This window comes from Protobothrops mucrosquamatus, unplaced genomic scaffold (genome assembly GCF_001527695.2).
Source record: "Protobothrops mucrosquamatus isolate PMUCROS unplaced genomic scaffold, P.Mucros_1.0 scaffold_173, whole genome shotgun sequence".
Taxonomy (NCBI): domain Eukaryota; kingdom Metazoa; phylum Chordata; class Lepidosauria; order Squamata; family Viperidae; genus Protobothrops; species Protobothrops mucrosquamatus.
The window spans coordinates 318,525-338,113 of NW_015386249.1; the positions used below are offsets into that span (position 1 = coordinate 318,525).

Here is a 19,589-nt window from a genome sequence, read left to right on the forward strand (position 1 = left end):
AGATCAGAAGCACACACAATTCCTCATTCCATGCAAACAGGACACAAAGCACTTTATAACTTTTCACCTTTCTTCCTTTAAAGCTGAAGTTAATATGAAGATAATTTACTGATTTTTACTTTTCTTACTCTAAGGTCAATATGAAGATAATATACTGATTTTACTATTCTTAATCCTGAACTGAGTTCCCTTCCAATTCAGACCCAGATAGATAACGCAACAAAATGGATTTAAACAAATATTTAATCCGGGAATCCTTAACAGAAACTTACATTCCCGAAGATGCGTCCAGTAGTGAACATTTATCCATTATGTCGGTAAAATCAATAATTTCTCCATATTCACTTTTGCCTTATTACATTTGATGTCCATGTGTGCTGCATGGTTAGTTTGCACAAAGACAATTAAACACGAGCTGGCCCGTAGCCAGGATATCCTGTGATGGACTTTAGTGGCTCCTCCTACAGACTTGTTAACAATGGGATTCACTGAATAACTAAACTACATTACCCATAAGCCATCTCTTAAGAAGACAGCACTTAACCCAATAAATGCCAAACATTCTAACATACAGATCTATCTAACTGATTGATCCAGAACACTGCTATTCTGAGATCTGCATTAACTTCCAATAGGCATCCAGGGACAATTCAAGGTGCTGGTTATCAGCTATGAAGCCTTACCTGGTATAGGAACAAGTTACTTGCAGGACTGCCGTCTCTCAAAAAGATATGCCTATGGCATAGGGAGAGCATTTTCCTGATACATTCTGATAAATCTTGTCATCTTAGGGAACTAGGAAGTGTGCCTTTTCTGTGATTGCCTTTGTTCTCTGAAACAATCCCTCCCATATATGTATAATTATATACATTTAATAAATTAATAAAGAAAATAAAAATAAATCCAACTTATTTTTAATGCCTGACTTTCCTCCCCAGCATTAGAGGCCAGTTGAGTGGAGTCCCCTTTTAGATTCCCTTATGGTCTTTGGTCTTTGATTGCCATTTTTATATTTTGTATTTTATATTTAGATATGTTTTTGTTTTGTGTATTTTGGGGAAGGGGTTGGTTTACTGTTTGCTTTTTGTTGTATGCCATCCAGAATCACCTTGTGTGAATTGGGCAACTTTATAAATCTAGTAAATAAATAAATAAGCCTACATAATCCTTGAGTAAAAGAAAAAAAAATTGTTTATAAGCAAAAGCTACTAAAGGCCACGTAACTAAGCATCAGAATTATACTAGGGGAAAAATAAGACGGAAATAGTAAAAGAATAATTTCACTGTAATTAAAAATCTTAAAATACTTATTGTCAGTTAAGTCTAAGATTTACATAAGCAAACTCTCATAAGCCAAAATCTAAATACTTAAAGACAAATAATTGGCCTTGAAGCAAAGTGCTACAATTAAAACATAGTGTCTTCAGATAACAAATCCTAGAGCTAGGGGAGGGTCTCCAAATGCTTACAAATGTTTCAAATGTAGAGTCAGAAGAAGGAAAATTAAATCAAAAGCAATGAACATCCTATTCTTGCCTTTGGCTCCTTCATCCTCTTTCTTCTCTTCTCTGCCCCATTAAACACCACAGAATATATATTGTCCAAAGAGTAACATTTATTTAAGAGATTTATATGCTCTTATGTATTCACTCAATATCCAGGTTCTTGATATGTTTGAGCAGTGGACAGAGGAAGGCCCTTCCAGCATTATCAGGGAGTTGAAAAAGTCAAAGACAGAAGCCACAACCATGTGATCAAAGCCCTGCCTCTTTTCATTTTCAATTTTGGCAGGTGGCCTGATTGTAGCTTTATCATAAATTTTTTGAGCCCCACCACAGACATCCCTGTGCATTAGGCACTTCCCAGTCTTATCTTAAATAGCCATGTGTTCATGTAATCAGGAAAGAGAAATATTTGCAAGTTGCTGTTCATGTATAAATGTTCCACCACAGCAGTGGAGTCCTGGAGTAATTGGTAGTTACACTGCATTGTTCATGATGCTTTAGACTAGGATGGTAATTGAGACATCAGCAATGGTCTTTAAGAGAAAGCTAATGAAAACCCTGGAACTTCAGAACCATCCTGCAATACGTTATTACTGCATTCACTTTGGTGTAGTCAGTTTGGCTAGAAACTGGGAGAGTGTGAGTTCTAGTCCCATCTTAGGCACAAAGGCAGTTGAGTGACTTTTGGCAGTCATTTTTTCTCACCCCTAGGAAGAAAGCGATGGCAAACTATTTCTTAAAAAAACTTGTCAGGAAAACTGCAGGGACTCATCCAGGCAATCTCTGAGAATCGGATATGATTGAATGGAATGGGAAGAAAACATTCAATCTACAAAAGCTGTAATTAGTGAGCTCTCATAAAGATCAATTCACTGCCTGTCACAAAATCATATATCCTTCCTTTCCTTACTCTCTCTTCATGGATGGGAAATCTGAGAAGAAAAATATCAGTTTCTGCAGAAATCATGAACTGTTTTAGGCTTTAGTATTCTACTGCTTTAAGTTGAATATAGACTAGATAGTAAAGAAGACTAATTTAAAAAGTCCCTTTTCATATTCACATGTCAGTCCTGTCACCCCCCTTGGCCCTTGGTGCTCTTGTTCCATTTGGACCACATCTACCATGGTCCTGATTAGTGGATTCTCCTCCTTCTTTACCCCTCTTGGGCTCTCTCTCTCTCTCTCTCTCTCTCTCTCTCTCTCTCTCTGTGTGTGTGTGTGTGTGTGTGTGTGTGTGTGTGTTTTAAATGTGTACTTCATTTGGGCTAAAAGAGAAAACTTTTGTCAATTTCCTATGGCTAAAAAACCCAGATTCATCCTTTTCTTATAAACAAAGAGGTCCACAATGCGCTATTTCATAATGAAGTTGTAAAAAATAATCTCAAAGCGGTTCTCTTTTTATTGATGAACTTGTTTTAAAAAATGGTCACGGAGCACAGGGACCAGGAACCAGAGATGAGGGATTGTTCCTGCCACAGCCACAGCAGACAATAACCTATTGGAGTGGAGGTGTTGCCTCCAATAAAATGAAATTCAGTAGGCAAATTGGGCAGGGCTGTTTGAGCCAGCATAAGCCAGAAAGCATTAACATTGATATGTGGTAGAAAAGATTGATGAAGGTCACCTTTCTGGTAAGCTGATGCTGGTAGGTCAGTGGCCCTCCTCATGCTGGGGAAAACTGGTTATGTGGATAAATCATTTGTTACCATATCTATGAAAGAGTTTGAATTCAATGAACTTTGGAAGAATCCTGTTTTATTCAAACTGTTACTTCTTTTTGAATTAGTTTGATTTAAAGCACACTTTTTAAAAAAAAAGGGTTCCGGAGGTACAATCTCAACTAATTCATAATAGTAAGATATTAGAGATGTCTATGGAGATTCTCAGTCATCCAGATCATGGTTGTCCCAATGGTGCTTTTTCAAAAAGCAACTGGACTTGAAGATGTTTCACTTCTCATCCAAGAAGCATCTTCAGAACTGAAATATATTCAGAGCTGAAGATACTTCTTGGATGAGAAGTTAAATATCTTTAAGAGAAAAAACAAAGAAAGTCCAGTTGCTTTTTGAAAAAGCACCTTTGGGTAATAGAGATGCTTTCTTCAGCCTGCTACTCTTGTTATAATGGATTGGATGAAATGGTAGGATTTGTCATCCAATACATCTTGAAATTGTCTGAATGGGAAAATCAATAATAAACACTCTCAAATTTGCTTTAAGATCTGTATTTTATTTGAGTTTGTTAGTAGGTTTTACAAGACTAAGCAACATTAATAGAAAAAAGGAGATAACACTCAGTGCAAATGCATAAAGGTTTTTTTTTTATGTTCAAACTCTCATGGGCATGCCTGAAATTGCAGACTTCACAATTTATACTGCTTTTGAAAAAAAAAAAAACTTCTTTGAACAGAGAAAAGACAATATCCATGTTTATTGCTGACTGTAGACCCCTTATGAACTTTTCGCATGAAATGGGGAAAAATGAATTTATAATTTATGGGTTTGATGATTAGACCGGATAGATTCTAGAAAGAAGAGAGACATATTGTAACCATAAAGTAAGAGGCAATTGTATAATTGTACTTATAACTACTGTAAAGAATATTGGAAGCTACTTCTTTGTTTCTCTTTCCTATCATTTTTATTTTAGTTCTTTTTTCCTTCTTGCACTTTTAGCTTTTTCTTTTATTTCTTCTCTTTTTGTTTTTTTTACTTGAAATTAATTTGTATTAGTTTTTATCTTTCTCTTTAAAAATCTTTAGAGGGAGAGAGAGATGATAGATATAAAAAAACTTTTGAGGAGAAAAAAGGTGGAAGGCACAAGAAACAAGTATATGCAAATGAAGCAGAAGGTGCATAATTGTGCAGATATTTAAATGAGATATATTTTCATGCATATCACAAGGGAATAGATTATACTAGCTCTGTAATTTATCTTTTGTAAGTAAAAATGTAAATTTCTTCCACAGAATTCCAGAAAAGCAAGTAGTTTCTTGTCCCTTCTTTTTTGCCTTCCTTTGTTTAAAATATCCATAATCTGTTATCTTTTGACATTACAGCCTATTTCTAAAATTTACCTATTATTTCTTAATTTGGGATTAACTTTTATTTCCAAATTTCTATGCAGAGAACTCTAACTGATTTATTTAATCGTTTCTGAAACTTCCCCTTAAGTCAAAAAAATGAATAAATGTAAAAGGAGAGGAAAGGGTGGACAGGAGTGTGAATTTATTTGCAGAACATTATGTCTGTTTTGTAGTCCAAACAAATAACTCTTTATTCTTGACTTTGAAGCTGAAGCCACCAATTTCCAATGTCAGCATGTATTTCTCTAGAATCCAGAAGTCTTGCTTTGTCTATGGCTGAGTTGATTACCACCTTCTCTGATTCCAAGGACTAGAAAGAGAGAAAGAACAGTTAATTACAATACAGGTTTTTTTTTTTGCCATATACAAACTTAAAAAGTAGCTATTCTGTCCACCATCTATTTGCTCTACCATTGTAGTAATTAATAGAAAGGTAGTCACATAAGCAGAAGCTGGCTTGTTTTATGTCACTCTAAAAAGTGAAATGAATAGAAAGGTTTGGAAGAACATCTGTGTGATATAATAAATGTAAAAGCTAGAGGCATACACTTGAGGAGGAAGATGATTTAGTTGACCTTTAAAGCTTCTTTGAATTCTAATAATTTAATCTGATCTGAAGTGCTAATAAAGAGAAGGGTTTCAATAAGAAGCCAAATCAGATATAAGGTACATTCTGCATAAAATAATCTCTTGGGATAATTTATTTCCTTTGGAATCATGAGATTTTGAAGTTTCTAAAGTAAAATTTCCATAACTTTGCTTTAATGGTGCAGTACTGGTAGAGAAAACAAACAATTGCTTGCCTTTTGTTTGAATGGAACCTTATTTAGTTTATGATTCCTAACCATAATAGTTGAAATGTAATTATGCTTCTATATTTCATTTCTCTAAACCAGTGATGGTGAACCTTTTAGAGACCGAGTGCCAAAACATGCCTCTGCCCTGCCCACTTGCAGGGCCACCCACTGCCTCCATGGCCTGCCGCAGCAGATCGCCCAGGTGGCCCAGCAGCACCATGGCAGCCATGTCCTCCACCTGGGGCCCACAGCATCATCTACGCATGACAGGGCGCAAGAGCAGAGTCTTGTCCCTGCTGCCTGGCTGTCATGTCCTTGGCTGCACTGCTCCGCGCAGGCCACGCCCAGGGATGACTCTCCTCTGGGAGGACTGCTGGTGAGGAGAGGGCCGTAGGGGCAGGCAGGGCTGGGGCGATGGCGCACATGCCCACAGAGATGGCTTTGAGTGCCCCCTCTGGCATGTGTGCCATAGGTTCACCACCACTGCTCTAAACTTTCAAATGTATTGTTTTAAAGAAAAAAAACATACATGAGGGGAAAATGCTTAAATATATGACTGGTAGTAGAATTTATTTATTTATTTATTTATAATTTATTTATTTTCTGCTCATTTCAGATCTAATGATTACGGGCAATGTTCAAATTTGAATTTTCTTAGAGGAATTGTTTACAAAACTACACCAAATTAGGCAAAATTGCACACACAAAAAATGCAAATATTAGAATATTAGAATGTTTTTGTCTCCAAGCCTTTAATCAAGAGCATTAGTTACTCTTCTTTGCATTTTTTCCAAAGTCTCAACATCTTTTTTGTAATGTGGTGACCAAAACTGGATGCAATATTCCAGATGTAGTTTATAAAGCAGTACTAATACTGATTTTGATTCTATGCCTCTGTATATACAATCAAGGATTTTATTAACTTTTTTGGCTGCTGCCGCACATTGCTGGCTCATGATTAAATGATCATCCACTAGGACTCAAGGTCCCTCTCACAGTTACTGTTTTTGAGCCAGGTATTGCCTAATCTGTACTTGTATCTTTGGTTTTTCCTGCCTAGGAGAGGTGTAAAACCTTGCTTTTCTCCACTCTAAATTTCATTTGTTGGATAGAGCCCACTTTTCTGTTGGAGTTAATTATCAATTATATCAATGGAACCAGTTTGGTCTATTGGTTAAGTCACCAGGCTAAAAAGTGGGAGACCATGAATTTCAGACTTGCCTTAGCCATCATGAAAGCCAGCTGGATGGCTTGGGCCAGCCACTCTCTCTCTCTCTGAGCCCAACCCACCTTACAGGGTTGTTGTTTTGGGGAAAACAGGAGGAGGAAGGTATGTCGGATATGTTTGGTGTCTTGAGTTATTTGTGCAAACAATAAAGGCAGGAAATAAATAAATAATCACAAAAGAATGCATACAAAAGAAGAACTGGCAGCTGGATAGATTTTTAAGAAATCTTATTAAGAAACAGGATAACAAATCATCATGAACATTTAAGTCAGTGAGACTTACTGTATTTTTCCGTCTATAAGACGCACCTTTGTATAAGACACTCTGGCATGCGAGTTTCTCCATGCTGATTAGCTGTTCAGCGGAGCGCTGAACAGCTGAGCCGGCAAATCCGGAAGTTCGGCCAGCCGACAGTCTTGCCCCCTCCCCCCTCCCATTAGTGGCAAGCCCATAGGGCTTGACACCTGCACCAGGCGGCATGGCAACCCACAGAGGCATGCCCTGGGCTGCGGAGGTTACCATTATTTTTCCGTGTACATTGCACTTGTATAAGACACACCTGATTTTTTAACAGGGTGTTTGCAGCAAAAAATAGCGTCTTATACATGGGAAAATACAGTATTTCTGAGAAGATATTTTGAAATATTTCCTTCTTACACACACACACACACACACACACACACACACACACCTTCTACCCATTACCTGAAAATCAGAGTGTTAAGGAAAATAAGATAAAACAATTCAAAGGACAAAAGGCAAAATTAGCCTGTAGATGCATAGTCCTGAACTCAAGAGTGGAAAGCCAGATCTTCTAAAGTCAAGCAAAGTTGGTGTCAATTTGGACACCACAAGAGAAAATGTCCCGTCTTGTGGCATACATAAAACTTATCTATTAACAGTCAAAATTCCTGGATTTACTTGGTCCTTTTAATAAATACAATGACTTTTGACTTACGATTTACAGCAAACCAGTCTTCCCGACTGACATGTCCCTCCAGTAGGTAAAGTCTCCCCAGGGCAGTTATATTTACAGAATCCATGATGACTCCTCCTGCATACTAAGGTATCAGGGGCAGGCTGAGAATTTCCTGTCACAATCAACAAAAACAATGAGTTTATATTGGCGGCTTCCCTATTCATCTTTCTCTTAGAAGTTTTATTTGGAGACGGAAGCTAGGATGAGGGGATAGTGAGGTACTACTGGTCTAGGTAGCCTGGCTTTAGATTTCCTGTTATCACTGAGATACTTCAAACCACTGTTTCTCAGGGTGCTGTGCATCAATCCTATTGCTTTTTGGGGTTCCTGCCCAGTTGGAATGATGCAAAGCTCCCTGACCAAACAAGAAACTTTGTAGCTTCATTTCCCTTTTTAAAGTGATGGGCATCATCAAAGCAAATTAGCTTTCTGAAGCTTTTTAAAAGCCACAGGCCCAAGGGGTTCAGGAAATTCAGGTTTCTTGAAATTAGACTTTCTGGCAAGCTCCCAGGTTTCCTAACCTTTGTAAAATGATTAACTACCTGAACACAGTATTACCTGTAGTTTATGACAACAATGAAGTCAATATTTATGTAATATTTACTGTGATTTTTATTATTGCCTGTTCACCGCCCTGAGTCCCGTAAGGGAGATAGGGCGGTATATAAATTTAAATAATAATAATAATAATAATAATAATAATAATAATAATAATAATAATAATAATAATAATATTATTATTATTATACTGGTTAACCTGCCATTCAGAAGTGAAAAAAGAATAACTTGATTAGAAATAAGTAAGTTTTTAAGAGGAAATTGGACAACCATTTGCCTGAAATGGTATAGGGTCTCCTGCCTGAGCAGGGGGTTAATCACAATGCTTGTTACATTAATATTCAAAACTGTAATTACTATTGATAGTAATTACATATCACATATCTACTCTATAATCATTATTCTAATCTATATTCTAATATAATAGAATATTAAGAATCTAAAAGCATTATATAAATATTGTTTTATTGAAATAATATACTGTATTAAAATGGAGAAAAAATGGCCATTTTATATGGCCTATATGGGTAGATTTAATAATATGTTAAAGGCTGAACTATTTCTTTATTAATACTTTATAAATATACCTCTATTTTCTTCAACTGTCATTCATTTAATTACTGTTTTATAATATTTTTATTAAATTTGCAATATTATATTTTATTGTACTTTATCATATCTTTTATCTGTTATTCTTTACCAATAAAATATTTAAATTCTTAAAAAGTATTGAATTTTTGACTGTCAGTTCTAGGGCAAAGATCTCATGTCTTCCTGTATAAAGAGCAGTGCATATTAATTTTACTTTATAAATACTCTATTTGTAGTATTTAATTTAATGTAAATATTTTAATCTGTATCTCTCTTATTTCCCCCCCTCTCTTACCTGGAATAATTTGACTGAAGAACAAGAGAGCAGCAAACAAAAGGAAAAGGGTCTTCATGGCTGAAGGCTGATGTTCTCCAGATGTGTTACACTCTAGGCTGCTTGAAGTTCTTAGGAAAAGAAGGGGTCTGTCTATATAAGACTTTCAGAGAACTATGACATCATGAAACTTGAGAAAAACCTTAATCATTAATATATTTTGGGAAACCCAGTTTATTCCATTTCTAAATGCAAGGGCAGAATTGCAAAATGTCTCATGTAATGCACCAATTGCTCTAGACCATGGAGTACAGCCAGGTAAATGAGGTAACATTCGCCAGATACAGAACACTACTTTTGCAAAATGGTTGTGATGCCAGAGATTTTGCCACACAGTCTCAACTATGCTAGCCTTGAATCAGACTGAGACAGAAGTTATCATTATTAAGCTGGAGAAATTGGAGGATTTTTCCATTATTACTCCACATCCATATTGTTAATGATTTTCAAATGGCATTTATGGCCTGATGTCATAGACTGTAGGAGTATAATCTGATGATCCAGAGCTGAGTGCAGCCATAGAAAGTCTTGGTTACTTTTATTTATGACCCCCTAACTACTCCTTAGGCTGCCACTAAATTGCATTTTCAAGGAGATAGGAAATCTGCAACATGTCAGGACTTATTACCTTAACTCCTAGAATTAACTCCTAGATTTCATCAGCCAGCATAGACTGATTCCCCTGCATTGAAGCATGAAAGGAGCTTCTTTTCATATTCATTTGAAGAGTTCCTGTCTACCTTCAACCATATCCAGTCCCAAACAATAAGAGAATGCAATCCATGAAAGGATTCCATTACACTCTTCTGGTGACTTGCCTTCTAGTCTCATTCTTATGTATAATTTTGTAAATAAAAAAAAATCACACCACTTTGTTATTTTACTATCAGAGTTGAATAGTATGATCTCAGATGCTGGGAGGCCACATACAGGCCACAGCTACCTATTTTTCATGTCTTAGTTGCTAAAATATTATCTTCCAGCTTTCTTCAATCTTCTTTGCTTCCTGGAATGGCCTGATCACTGTACAGCTTCTTAAAGGTTAATGTCTAATCTCCTTCTATTTCCATGAGAATATCTACTCAGTTACGAACCATACTATGAAACACAAAAATCCTCAAGGAAATAGTATTATTGCTAACACCAGTGCTAACAAATGGTAACAACTACTCAAATACATCTTACAGTAACAACCTGGGGGGAAAAACATTAACGTATACCCTCAAATTTTCTAAGCTAAGGTTCCCCACAATTTTCTTAAAACTGAACTTAAAACTAATATGAGGATTCCTTTCTACCTCCCACTTCCTCCGGGAGAACTTCATTCTGGTTACTGTTTCTCCTGCTGTGGGTCTACTTGGAATGAAAAAACTAAATTATAGCATTGTTCTTTTTTCTACTGAAGGTAAAATCAGACCCCACTGGAAGTAAGTACCAGTAGTTCTGTTTTGAGTTTCTTGACAGAGAAGCCTAGCCAGTGGCTTTGGCAGGCACCACACAAGGTGTAGTCTTGGCTTATAAAATGAGATAGAATTGAAGATAGAGTTGATCATATTCTGAATTCCCACATCACGTTATTCTCCTGTACAGAATGAGCAAGCTGCATTCACTCAAGCAGGCAAGTTAAAGCAGCCAAGACCCCTCCCAAGTTTTACTGACTACCAAAAAGCTTATTGAGGAAATAGGGAAGAAGAGATTTTCTTTGCAGCCCTGCTTTGCAGATAAAACATATTTGATAGCCGGTGTAAGAGAGAGATGGCCCCTAACCCAAATAATTGTTTGGGACTTCTAGCCTCACTTACAAGGAGGGGGAAAGGAAATGAGGGCAAGCCTTTCAGGGCAAGCCTAGTGGGAGACTTCCTTTAGCTGATTGAAAACTTTGTGCTGAGATTAAGGAGAGAGACAACAGATATTTAGAAGATTAAAGGAGATGTGAGAGAGACCAGAGAAATGGAATGCTTCTCTGTAGGCGGAGAGGGCACCCTTAGAGAAGGACCCAGATGCTGAAGAAACACTCAGGAGACAGAGAAGAGCAACAAAGATGATTAGGGGACTGGAGGCTAAAACATATAAGGAACGGTTGCTGGAATTGGGTATGTCTAGTTTAACGAAGAGAAGGACGAGGGGGGACATGATAGCAGTGTTCCAATATCTCAGGGGCTGCCACAAAGAAGAGGGAGTCAAGCTATTCTCCAAAGCGCCTGAAGGCAGGACAAGAAGCNGGAAACTAACCAAAGAGAGAAGCAACCTAGAACTAAGGAGAAACTTCCTGACAGTTAGAACAATTAACCAGTGGAACAACCTGCCTCCAGAAGCGGTGAATGCGCCAACACTGGAAGTTTTTAAGAAGAAACTGGACAGCCATTTGTCCGAAATGGTATAGGGTTTCCTGCCTGAGCAGGAGGTTGGATTAGATGACCTCCGAGGTCCCTTCCAACTTTATCATTATTATTATTATTAGTTCAAGAGAGCCATGGTGGTGCAATGGTTGGAGTGCAGAACTGCAGATTAGTTCTGCCGACTGCCAGCAGTTCAGCAGTTTGAGTCTCACCTGCTCAAGATTGACTCAGCCTTCCATCCTTCTGAGGTCAGTAAAATGAGGGCCCAGATTGTTGGGGGGCAATATGCTGACTCTGCAAACCACTTAGAGAGGGCTGTAAAGCACTGTGAAGCAGTATATAAATCTAAGTGCTATTGCTATTAATGGAGTAGTAAACAGCCTGGATCTGCTAAGGGCATAAACTAGGTTTCTGTGTGAAAAGAAGTCATAGGAGAAAGATTAAGTTGCTCCAAAACTTCCAATCAACACTAAAAAATCTTCAGAAAGCAATATTTATCGTGATATCCATTACATCACAGAGTGATATCTAATAAAGCATATGGATTGAACAATATCTTCTTTGGCCTTTATTGTTATTGTTAGAGAGGTTTTTATTAGAATGGCCACCTAAAGTAAAAAAAAAAAAAGTCCCAAAATGAATTCTTATCTCCAGATCATTTAGGCCTGGAAGTCATGCAGAAAAGGCATTGAGAATGGCTGACCGACAATATCTGGACTTCTTCTCTAGCCCAGATTACTGCAAAGGAAATATTGTCCCCATATACCAGAAGAGGTGTTGGGCAATACGGCTATGTTTCTGTTATACACAATTTAGCTGACTCACCCAATATGGGAATCCATAATGCGGCTTCTTGAATTTGGTTTTGGCTTTGCATATTCTATGAGTTAGCTAATATGGTTATTCAAGAAACCCTGGTTAAACAAAACATGATTAGTAACTCCTGGCTATAATTTTGACCTCAATTAGGATAAACCATTCCATTTCAGTCTTCTTGATTGAGAAATGTCTTGTATATCTATGGCAACATGTCATTTTTCCAAACATATTTTGAAAGTACCTTATCCCCCCATCCTGTTTTCCTATTTTATTATTGCTAACTTGGACTTGGTCTCTAGAGAACCAGGAATATTTTCAAAGTCAACTTTTAGAGATGAGTCAGTTCAAACTCAATGTTCCATGTCTCCTGTTCCCTATCCACCCCCACAAAAAGGCAATTGATGTGTTTTCTGTCAGATCTTTGATGCCAAACCCCAGAAGGAGGCACGGAGTGTAAATTGCATTTCCCAATAGCATGTAAAAAATGTTGTTGCTCATTTTTTAATCACTGGGGCTACAGTCTACCCAATTTCTGTTCTGCCCTATAAATGAAATGAAAAAATTATCCATATCCAAAAGTTATATAAGCACGAACCATTCCTCTTCCTCCTCCCCTATCCAACATCATTTACTGATTAACTGGACCACAGAGATAAGCCCAGTAACAAAGACATTCCACTGATATCTTTCCATCTTTGATTGAGTCAAGGCAAAAGCTCTTCTACTAACACATTTTCCCTTTCCTAATTGAATTAAGGCAAGGACTTCCTATCCTGTCCTTGACTGAATCAAAGCAAAGCTTAATAACATTGTATCCAATGCCATCTACCTAAAAGACAAACAACAACAAGAAAAATAGAAAATATCTATGAGAATCTGGAGATTCTCAATCATCCAGGTCATGGTTGTCCCAAAGGTGCTTTTCCCAACTGGAATTGCTTGGTTAACCTTTCTTGGTTTGAAAAATAGCATTAATCAAAAGTATTCTCTGTAACCTCTTTGAAACTAATTACTTCATTGCAAAAACACTTCTTATCACTGTATCGGACAAATTGCTGGGAAAGGGCAGGCTTTTCTAGGACTTGTCAAAACAAGAACCATTAAACACAAATCCCATGAAATGGACAACCAATCATGCTATTCGTAGTGGGAAATAAATTCTCTATAGAAACTAACTTTTTACTATAACAATATTCCACTTTAATAACCAGCTTTCTTTCTCTGTATTGAGCTCCATTCTTCTTCCTCCATCACAGCCGCAAATATGAACACAGATTAATCATAATGTGCATTGACTTATGGACATATAAATGTACACTGAAAAAGCAACCATAACTGTGTGATGAGGGAAAAAGGCTTGGATGTCATGGCTGCAAGACATCTCTAACACAATAATGCTGGACGTTTTTAAGAAGAAACTGGACATCCATTTGTCCGAAATGGTATAGGGTTTCCTACCTGAGCAGGGGGTTGGACTTGATGATCTCCAAGGTCCCTTCCAACTTTATTATTATTATTATTATTATTATTATTATTATTATTATTATTATTATTATTATTATTATTATTATTATTATTATTATTATTATTATTATTATTATTATTATTATTATTATTATTATTATTATCAAAATTACCAAACTTTTAAGCACAAGCCAGAATAAATTGTTAGATAAACTGAATCTGGCATTTTGGTATTTTCTCCCACTTCTTTCACATTACATTTATGAAAAAATGTGTTTGATTTTATAAAAGAGTAAATTAATTGGGTGGAAATCTTACACCAGTCTAGCAAAGCTGTACTGCAATACTCTAGATGACCACTAGAGAGAAACAAAGAGTTAAAATTTGCTTGTATCATCTTGACTTCACAGTATAAATGTTCAAGCACAGGAAGGATCAGGTTATTCATGCTTGCCATAGATACGTTTAAGATGAGGAAACTTTAAAAGAAAGAGAGAGAGAAATGATAATCCAAATGTCTGTCTGTCTGTCTATTTATCTATCTAGCAAGGAAAGCAAAAAAAAAGTACCAAAGAAGATAAATTTGCAAAGGGGAAGGGGCGATAGTCACACTGCAAGTTCCATCACTTCTTTACTCTTACTTAAAATTCCTTATTTGTTATCTGCTTGTCCTCATTCAGGATAGTTCAAGAGCTTCACATGTTTTTCCTTTAAAATAATGTCTGAGCTCTATTACAAATCAATTAAAATTCTTCCCTCCTGATCCTCTTTCTTCCTTTTTTCTTCTTCGTAGAGAAATAACTTTTCTCAAAGCATTTGATCCATTTCTGTCATATCCTACTCTATTATACTTGCTTTTTGAAAGCCTGAAAATTCTCCAACATCATTAGAAATATTTTCCTTTGTAGAAGAAGGGAAAACAACAGATTCTTTTAGCTTTTATTTTATGCTCCCTTCCAAATGTAAAATATCGTTTTAGAAGTCTGGTTGCCAGAACTATGCATCTATTCCATATATGTTCCTTTATTTGGTTGAAATCTTAAAGATAAAATATAAAAGGCTGGTGTTTACTGAGTCCTTCTTACCAGGCTTGGGGAAATTTCCATGTTTGGCACTGAACACACCCTACTGTTTTCTTATTGCAGTTTCTGGGATATTCCATATCCATCTCTCCTGGGCAGTTTGCTACTTTTCTGTCCTTCTGTGTGACTGGCACATGAAATACAGATGTTTGCATGATGTTCTTGTCTTTTCTAATTCCTACAAGCTGTGGAAAAATCCCAGAACCTAATTTGCAAGCTGCACTTGTTGAGGTTGAAATCAAAGAAAAGTGAGCAGGGTTTATCCTAGTTTTCGGCATTTAACAATCAGCAGCAGGCTGCACTGTGGTAGGGCTGTCACTCTTAATGTCTCCTGTTGTAGGAATACTGTGCTCTTGGTCAAATATTAGCCATTGCTTAGATGCAGTTATGAAGAACTATTGCTCCTTTTACATTGCCCTTGCCTTGATTGTCTTTCTTTATATAGGTAAGTAGCTGTTTCAGTTCTAAATAGAATGATTCCAAGCAAAGTTGGGGACCAATATTTTTAGAATTCTCCTCATTATCCTCCTTTCTTACAATCACATGCAGATCTTAGGATTTTGAAGACTGCTTTTAGTGATTAGGTTATAAAGAAACAAAAGGTTATGGGGAACAAAGCATTCAAGATACTACCAAATAAGCCAAAAATGTCTTTTAGGAATTAGGTAAGCTCACTTGAATTGATTTTCAATGCAAGCCTTGTATTTTTGGACCAATATAGAGACTGAAATTTAGAATTCTATGGCAATGCAATTCTATGGCTTAGTAAGGAAAAGTGGACAAAATGCATCACAGATAATACTATTTACAAGCTAAAACTGAAGGCAAAACAGTCTATAAGGTAAAACTGGAAACAAAATAGTATAAGGCCTAATCATGTCTTAACATACATGCTGTACCTAAAGTATTTGATGCATTCTTTAGCAACAATTGGAACAGAACACATCAAATTTAAAATAGAAGCAAGGAAAAACTATGAAGTAAAAACTGACTAATGTGCCCATTCCTGATAATCAATCAGTCAATTACTTGCTTACTTATTCCCCATCCTGCAGAGGATGTAGCTCTGCAGTAGATATAAATGACAACATAAACATAAATGACTCCTGGATTTTCTGTTCCATCCAAAATAATAAACCTTTGCTGAAACCTTCTATGATTTTGATCATTCCTAATCATGGGAAGCCTGTAATCCACTGGATATTTTAAGTCTTTAACATTTCTTGACCATTGATTCTGTTGACTGGACGTGATGGGAACTAAAGTTTGGCAAAAACTGGATAAAGATTCCTGCTCTAGCTATTAATATTGATAATGACAGTATACATAAATGCTTAAGGCGTCTCCAAAAAGATGGCTTGGAACCTTTCATAGAAATCTAGACTGCTCTGGAAACTGTTCCGGTGGTTCTCAGACATGATAGTTATCTGTGTGCATGATTTATGTACACATCCTATATATTAATATACTGCAGTATGTATAAGACTGCCCAGACATTTGTAGGAACTAGAAATGATAGCATTTTAAAAAAAACAATTCAACAATTTACAAATTCTAAGAAAAAAATACTTGTATACTTTCCCACCCAACTGGTTCTAACTGGTGTTGTGGTTTAGGGAAAGGTTTACATATCTGAGACTAATTAGAGTTTATTTCTTTGTACAGATGGGTAACTTGTTCTATTCAAAAATGTACTTTGTACTAGATTTCCCTCATATGAAGTATTTTGGTTTTCTATACAGAAAGCCAATCCATTCAAACCAACAAGCAAAGGATTTTGTCTACATATGAATTGTCCTAAAGAATTTGCCAGTATTGGAAGTTGCAGAAAGTAGGTGCAGAGGGTGAGGATACATCAGAATCAAAAATAGTAACTTCAGGGAACAAATATATATCCATGTCACAGTGGGAAAAATGTTAGGGGCAAGTGACTTCTTGAAATCCTCCAATATTTGGGGAGTAGAAAAATCAGACAGGCGGAAACATTCAGAGAATATAAGATTGTTTTTGTTTGGTTTTGTTCAGTTCTGTTTTGTTTCATTTGTAATGGCTGTAGAAAAAAAATCTGGAAGTTCAACCATTATTTTGCATTGATGCCTCAAGCCTAGAATAATCCCAGACCATATGTTTATTGCATGAATGAGAGGGAGGGAGAATGCTGTCTGATGTGTGCATGCATGGACACTCATATATAAATGAGAAATATTCACAGAAAATTTGTGCAGTCACATTTTTCCCCATCCCAGATAGAATGAGAAAAAGAACAGTTACTTTCCTATGAGAAAAGAATAACTAAAACCATGTTTTGCATTTTGCCTTATCATGCTCTACTTAAAAAAAGATGTTTGAGACTTTTGAAAGCAGTACAAAAACTTTCTGAGTCCACCGAATCTCAGTTTACTATACAATGAGCTAACATGGTGATACAGACAAGGCACAAAGTAATTGAACAAGGATTGGTTGAGAGTTAAGATATTAGAGAAATAGAAACAGCAGTGGAAAAAAGTATTGATTTTTTTAACTAACTGTTTATGTAACTCCTATACCTATTACTCTTACTCCTATTACAAGAAGGAATGGTAGAAATAGTAACATTTGTGACAGTGGATAAACTGAAGGACCTACCTAGAAAACATTTATACATTCAAACGAATATGTAGGAATGAGATAGCATGCTCAGTATCTGAAATATATGAATAATGATGTGAAAAAAGTTAAGGGAAAGGCATGCCTGAAGTAAACAAAGTTCTGAAGAAATTTTAAAGCAATATGCTATTGTTCATTCTCTAAAGCACCTGAAGGCAGAACAAGCCACAATGGATGGAAACCAATCAAAGAAAAAACCAACCTAGAACTAAGGAGAAATTTCCTGACAGTTGGAACAATTAATCAGTGGGATGGCTTGTCTTCAGAAGTTTTGGGTGCTCCAACACTGAAGGTTTTTAAGAATAGATTGGACAGCCATTTGCAGGGCTTTTTTTCTCATAGAACGCTCAGAATGGAGTTCCGGCACCATTTTTGGATGGAATCTTGTAGCGTAGGCAAGGCAGGTTGTATAACATGTGTGAGTTCCGGCACCTTTTTTTTTTTTAGAAAAAAAGCACTGGCCATTTGTATGAAATGGTATAGGGTCTTCTGATTGAATAAGGGATTGGACTAGAAGATCTTCCAACTCTGTTATTCTGTATGTACAAAATTATTTATTTTACCCAACAGCAATCTCTCCTCAGGATGTGCTACATAATACTATAAGGATCACCAGAGGCCTTCAGATTAGTATTTCACAACCTTGGCAACCAGATGTCTGGATCTCAATTCCCAGAATTCTCAGATTCTCAGAACTGAAGTCCAGGTACCTTAAATTGTCTAAGGTTGAGAAATACTGCTTTATACAAATTCCCACAAGAGAAGTGTTTCTTTTTCAGTAGAATCTCTATTATAAACAGGCTTTACCAGCCTCTTGTCATCCAATACCATGTTGGCTATTAGCTTTTTGTTCTAACATCTCCAGAGACACCAGGCTGAAAAAAGGCTGAAGCAAGACTTAAAGAATTCCATATACTGAAGCAATTTCTTTGAATGCTGACCATTATATGTTATTCAAGGAGCAGAGAACAGTTTTTCAAGCCTTGCCATTGGGATCCTTACTGGAACCTGCATATCCCAATGTTTATTTGAGTAGTTGGAGCAGTTTATTAGAATTAAAATTTGGTCAACAGACCTTTCAATCAAAACTAAAAACAGAAAATGTAAACAAAAGAGCAAACCCACAATGAGAATCAATCATACAGTTCACAACTAAGGAACATTCACAGTCAGATATAAGACAATCCACAATATCATTTGCTGCCCTTTAGCAATAGCACTTGGGCTTATATACCACCTCACAGTCCCTTACAGCCCTTTCTAAGCGGATTACAGAGTCAGAATACCGCTATTGCCCCCAACAATCTGGGTTCTCATTTTACCAACCTTGGAAGGATGGAAAGCTGAGTCAATCTTGAGCTGGTGAGACTCGAACTGCCAATGTCACGTGAAGCAGCGAGTTTGACATCCATGACCTATAGAATGGACTAAAAATTAAAGATATATCAAGGACAAACATATTTAGCACAAAATAGTCATATTCCTTTATTTTTTTAAAAAATCAAATTCTTCTTTACAAAAGAGACACATATTTTCCTTGGCAGAGAAAAACTGCCTCTAACCTTTTAATGCTTTCTCCCTTGCTTGTTTCCTTCTTTACTGATATAAAACCTCTACAGTACCTGCTCAGTTTCTGCTATCCAAAGTCTCTCCTTGTGATAGTTCTCCTACTTCTAGAAGTAAGATCTCATTTTACCATCTGTTTCCTATCATTTAGCCAATTATCTATCTACAGTATGAGAACAGCTCTCCACTTAACTCACAACTAGGAAACCTCAAGAGGTTTGGATGAGAAATTTTGTCAAAAGCTTATTCAAAATCCAAGTTACCTACATGGCAGGAGGATGTGGACTTGCTGGATCAGAGTGGAGATACTGGTGGCAGCAGCCAAAGGTAAGGGGCCAATGCAGCAGACAATGTAATTGCAAAAATTACATTAATTTCATCCAATTGGCTTTTGGAATGGATAATGAAACTGGTTGCATCTGTAGTTTTGTAAAAAAACAAAAACAAAAAACAGAAACAAAAACAAATGACACTGAAATTGATTGAAATACAGGGACCAGAGGACCCAAAACACTAAATTCTGAGATTGATGACAGTAGTTGCAGAGAGGAGCATACACACAGTATATAACATGGGGAGCATATGGACAGAGAGTT

The 19,589-nt window shown here is 36.5% G+C and overlaps 1 protein-coding gene across 1 annotated transcript; it reads right to left on the reverse strand.

The window, feature by feature from the left end:
- Positions 1 to 4,519: 4,519 nt before the first annotated feature.
- Positions 4,520 to 18,779, reverse strand: LOC107293176 (gallinacin-9; the record flags this gene model as incomplete). Its single annotated transcript, XM_015822322.1, is given in 4 exon segments — positions 4,520 to 4,900; positions 7,574 to 7,706; positions 9,039 to 9,148; positions 18,754 to 18,779. Coding segments are annotated over 4 exon segments (294 nt in total), but the record flags the coding sequence as incomplete, so codon positions are not given.
- Between the last annotated feature and the right edge of the window lie 810 nt (positions 18,780 to 19,589).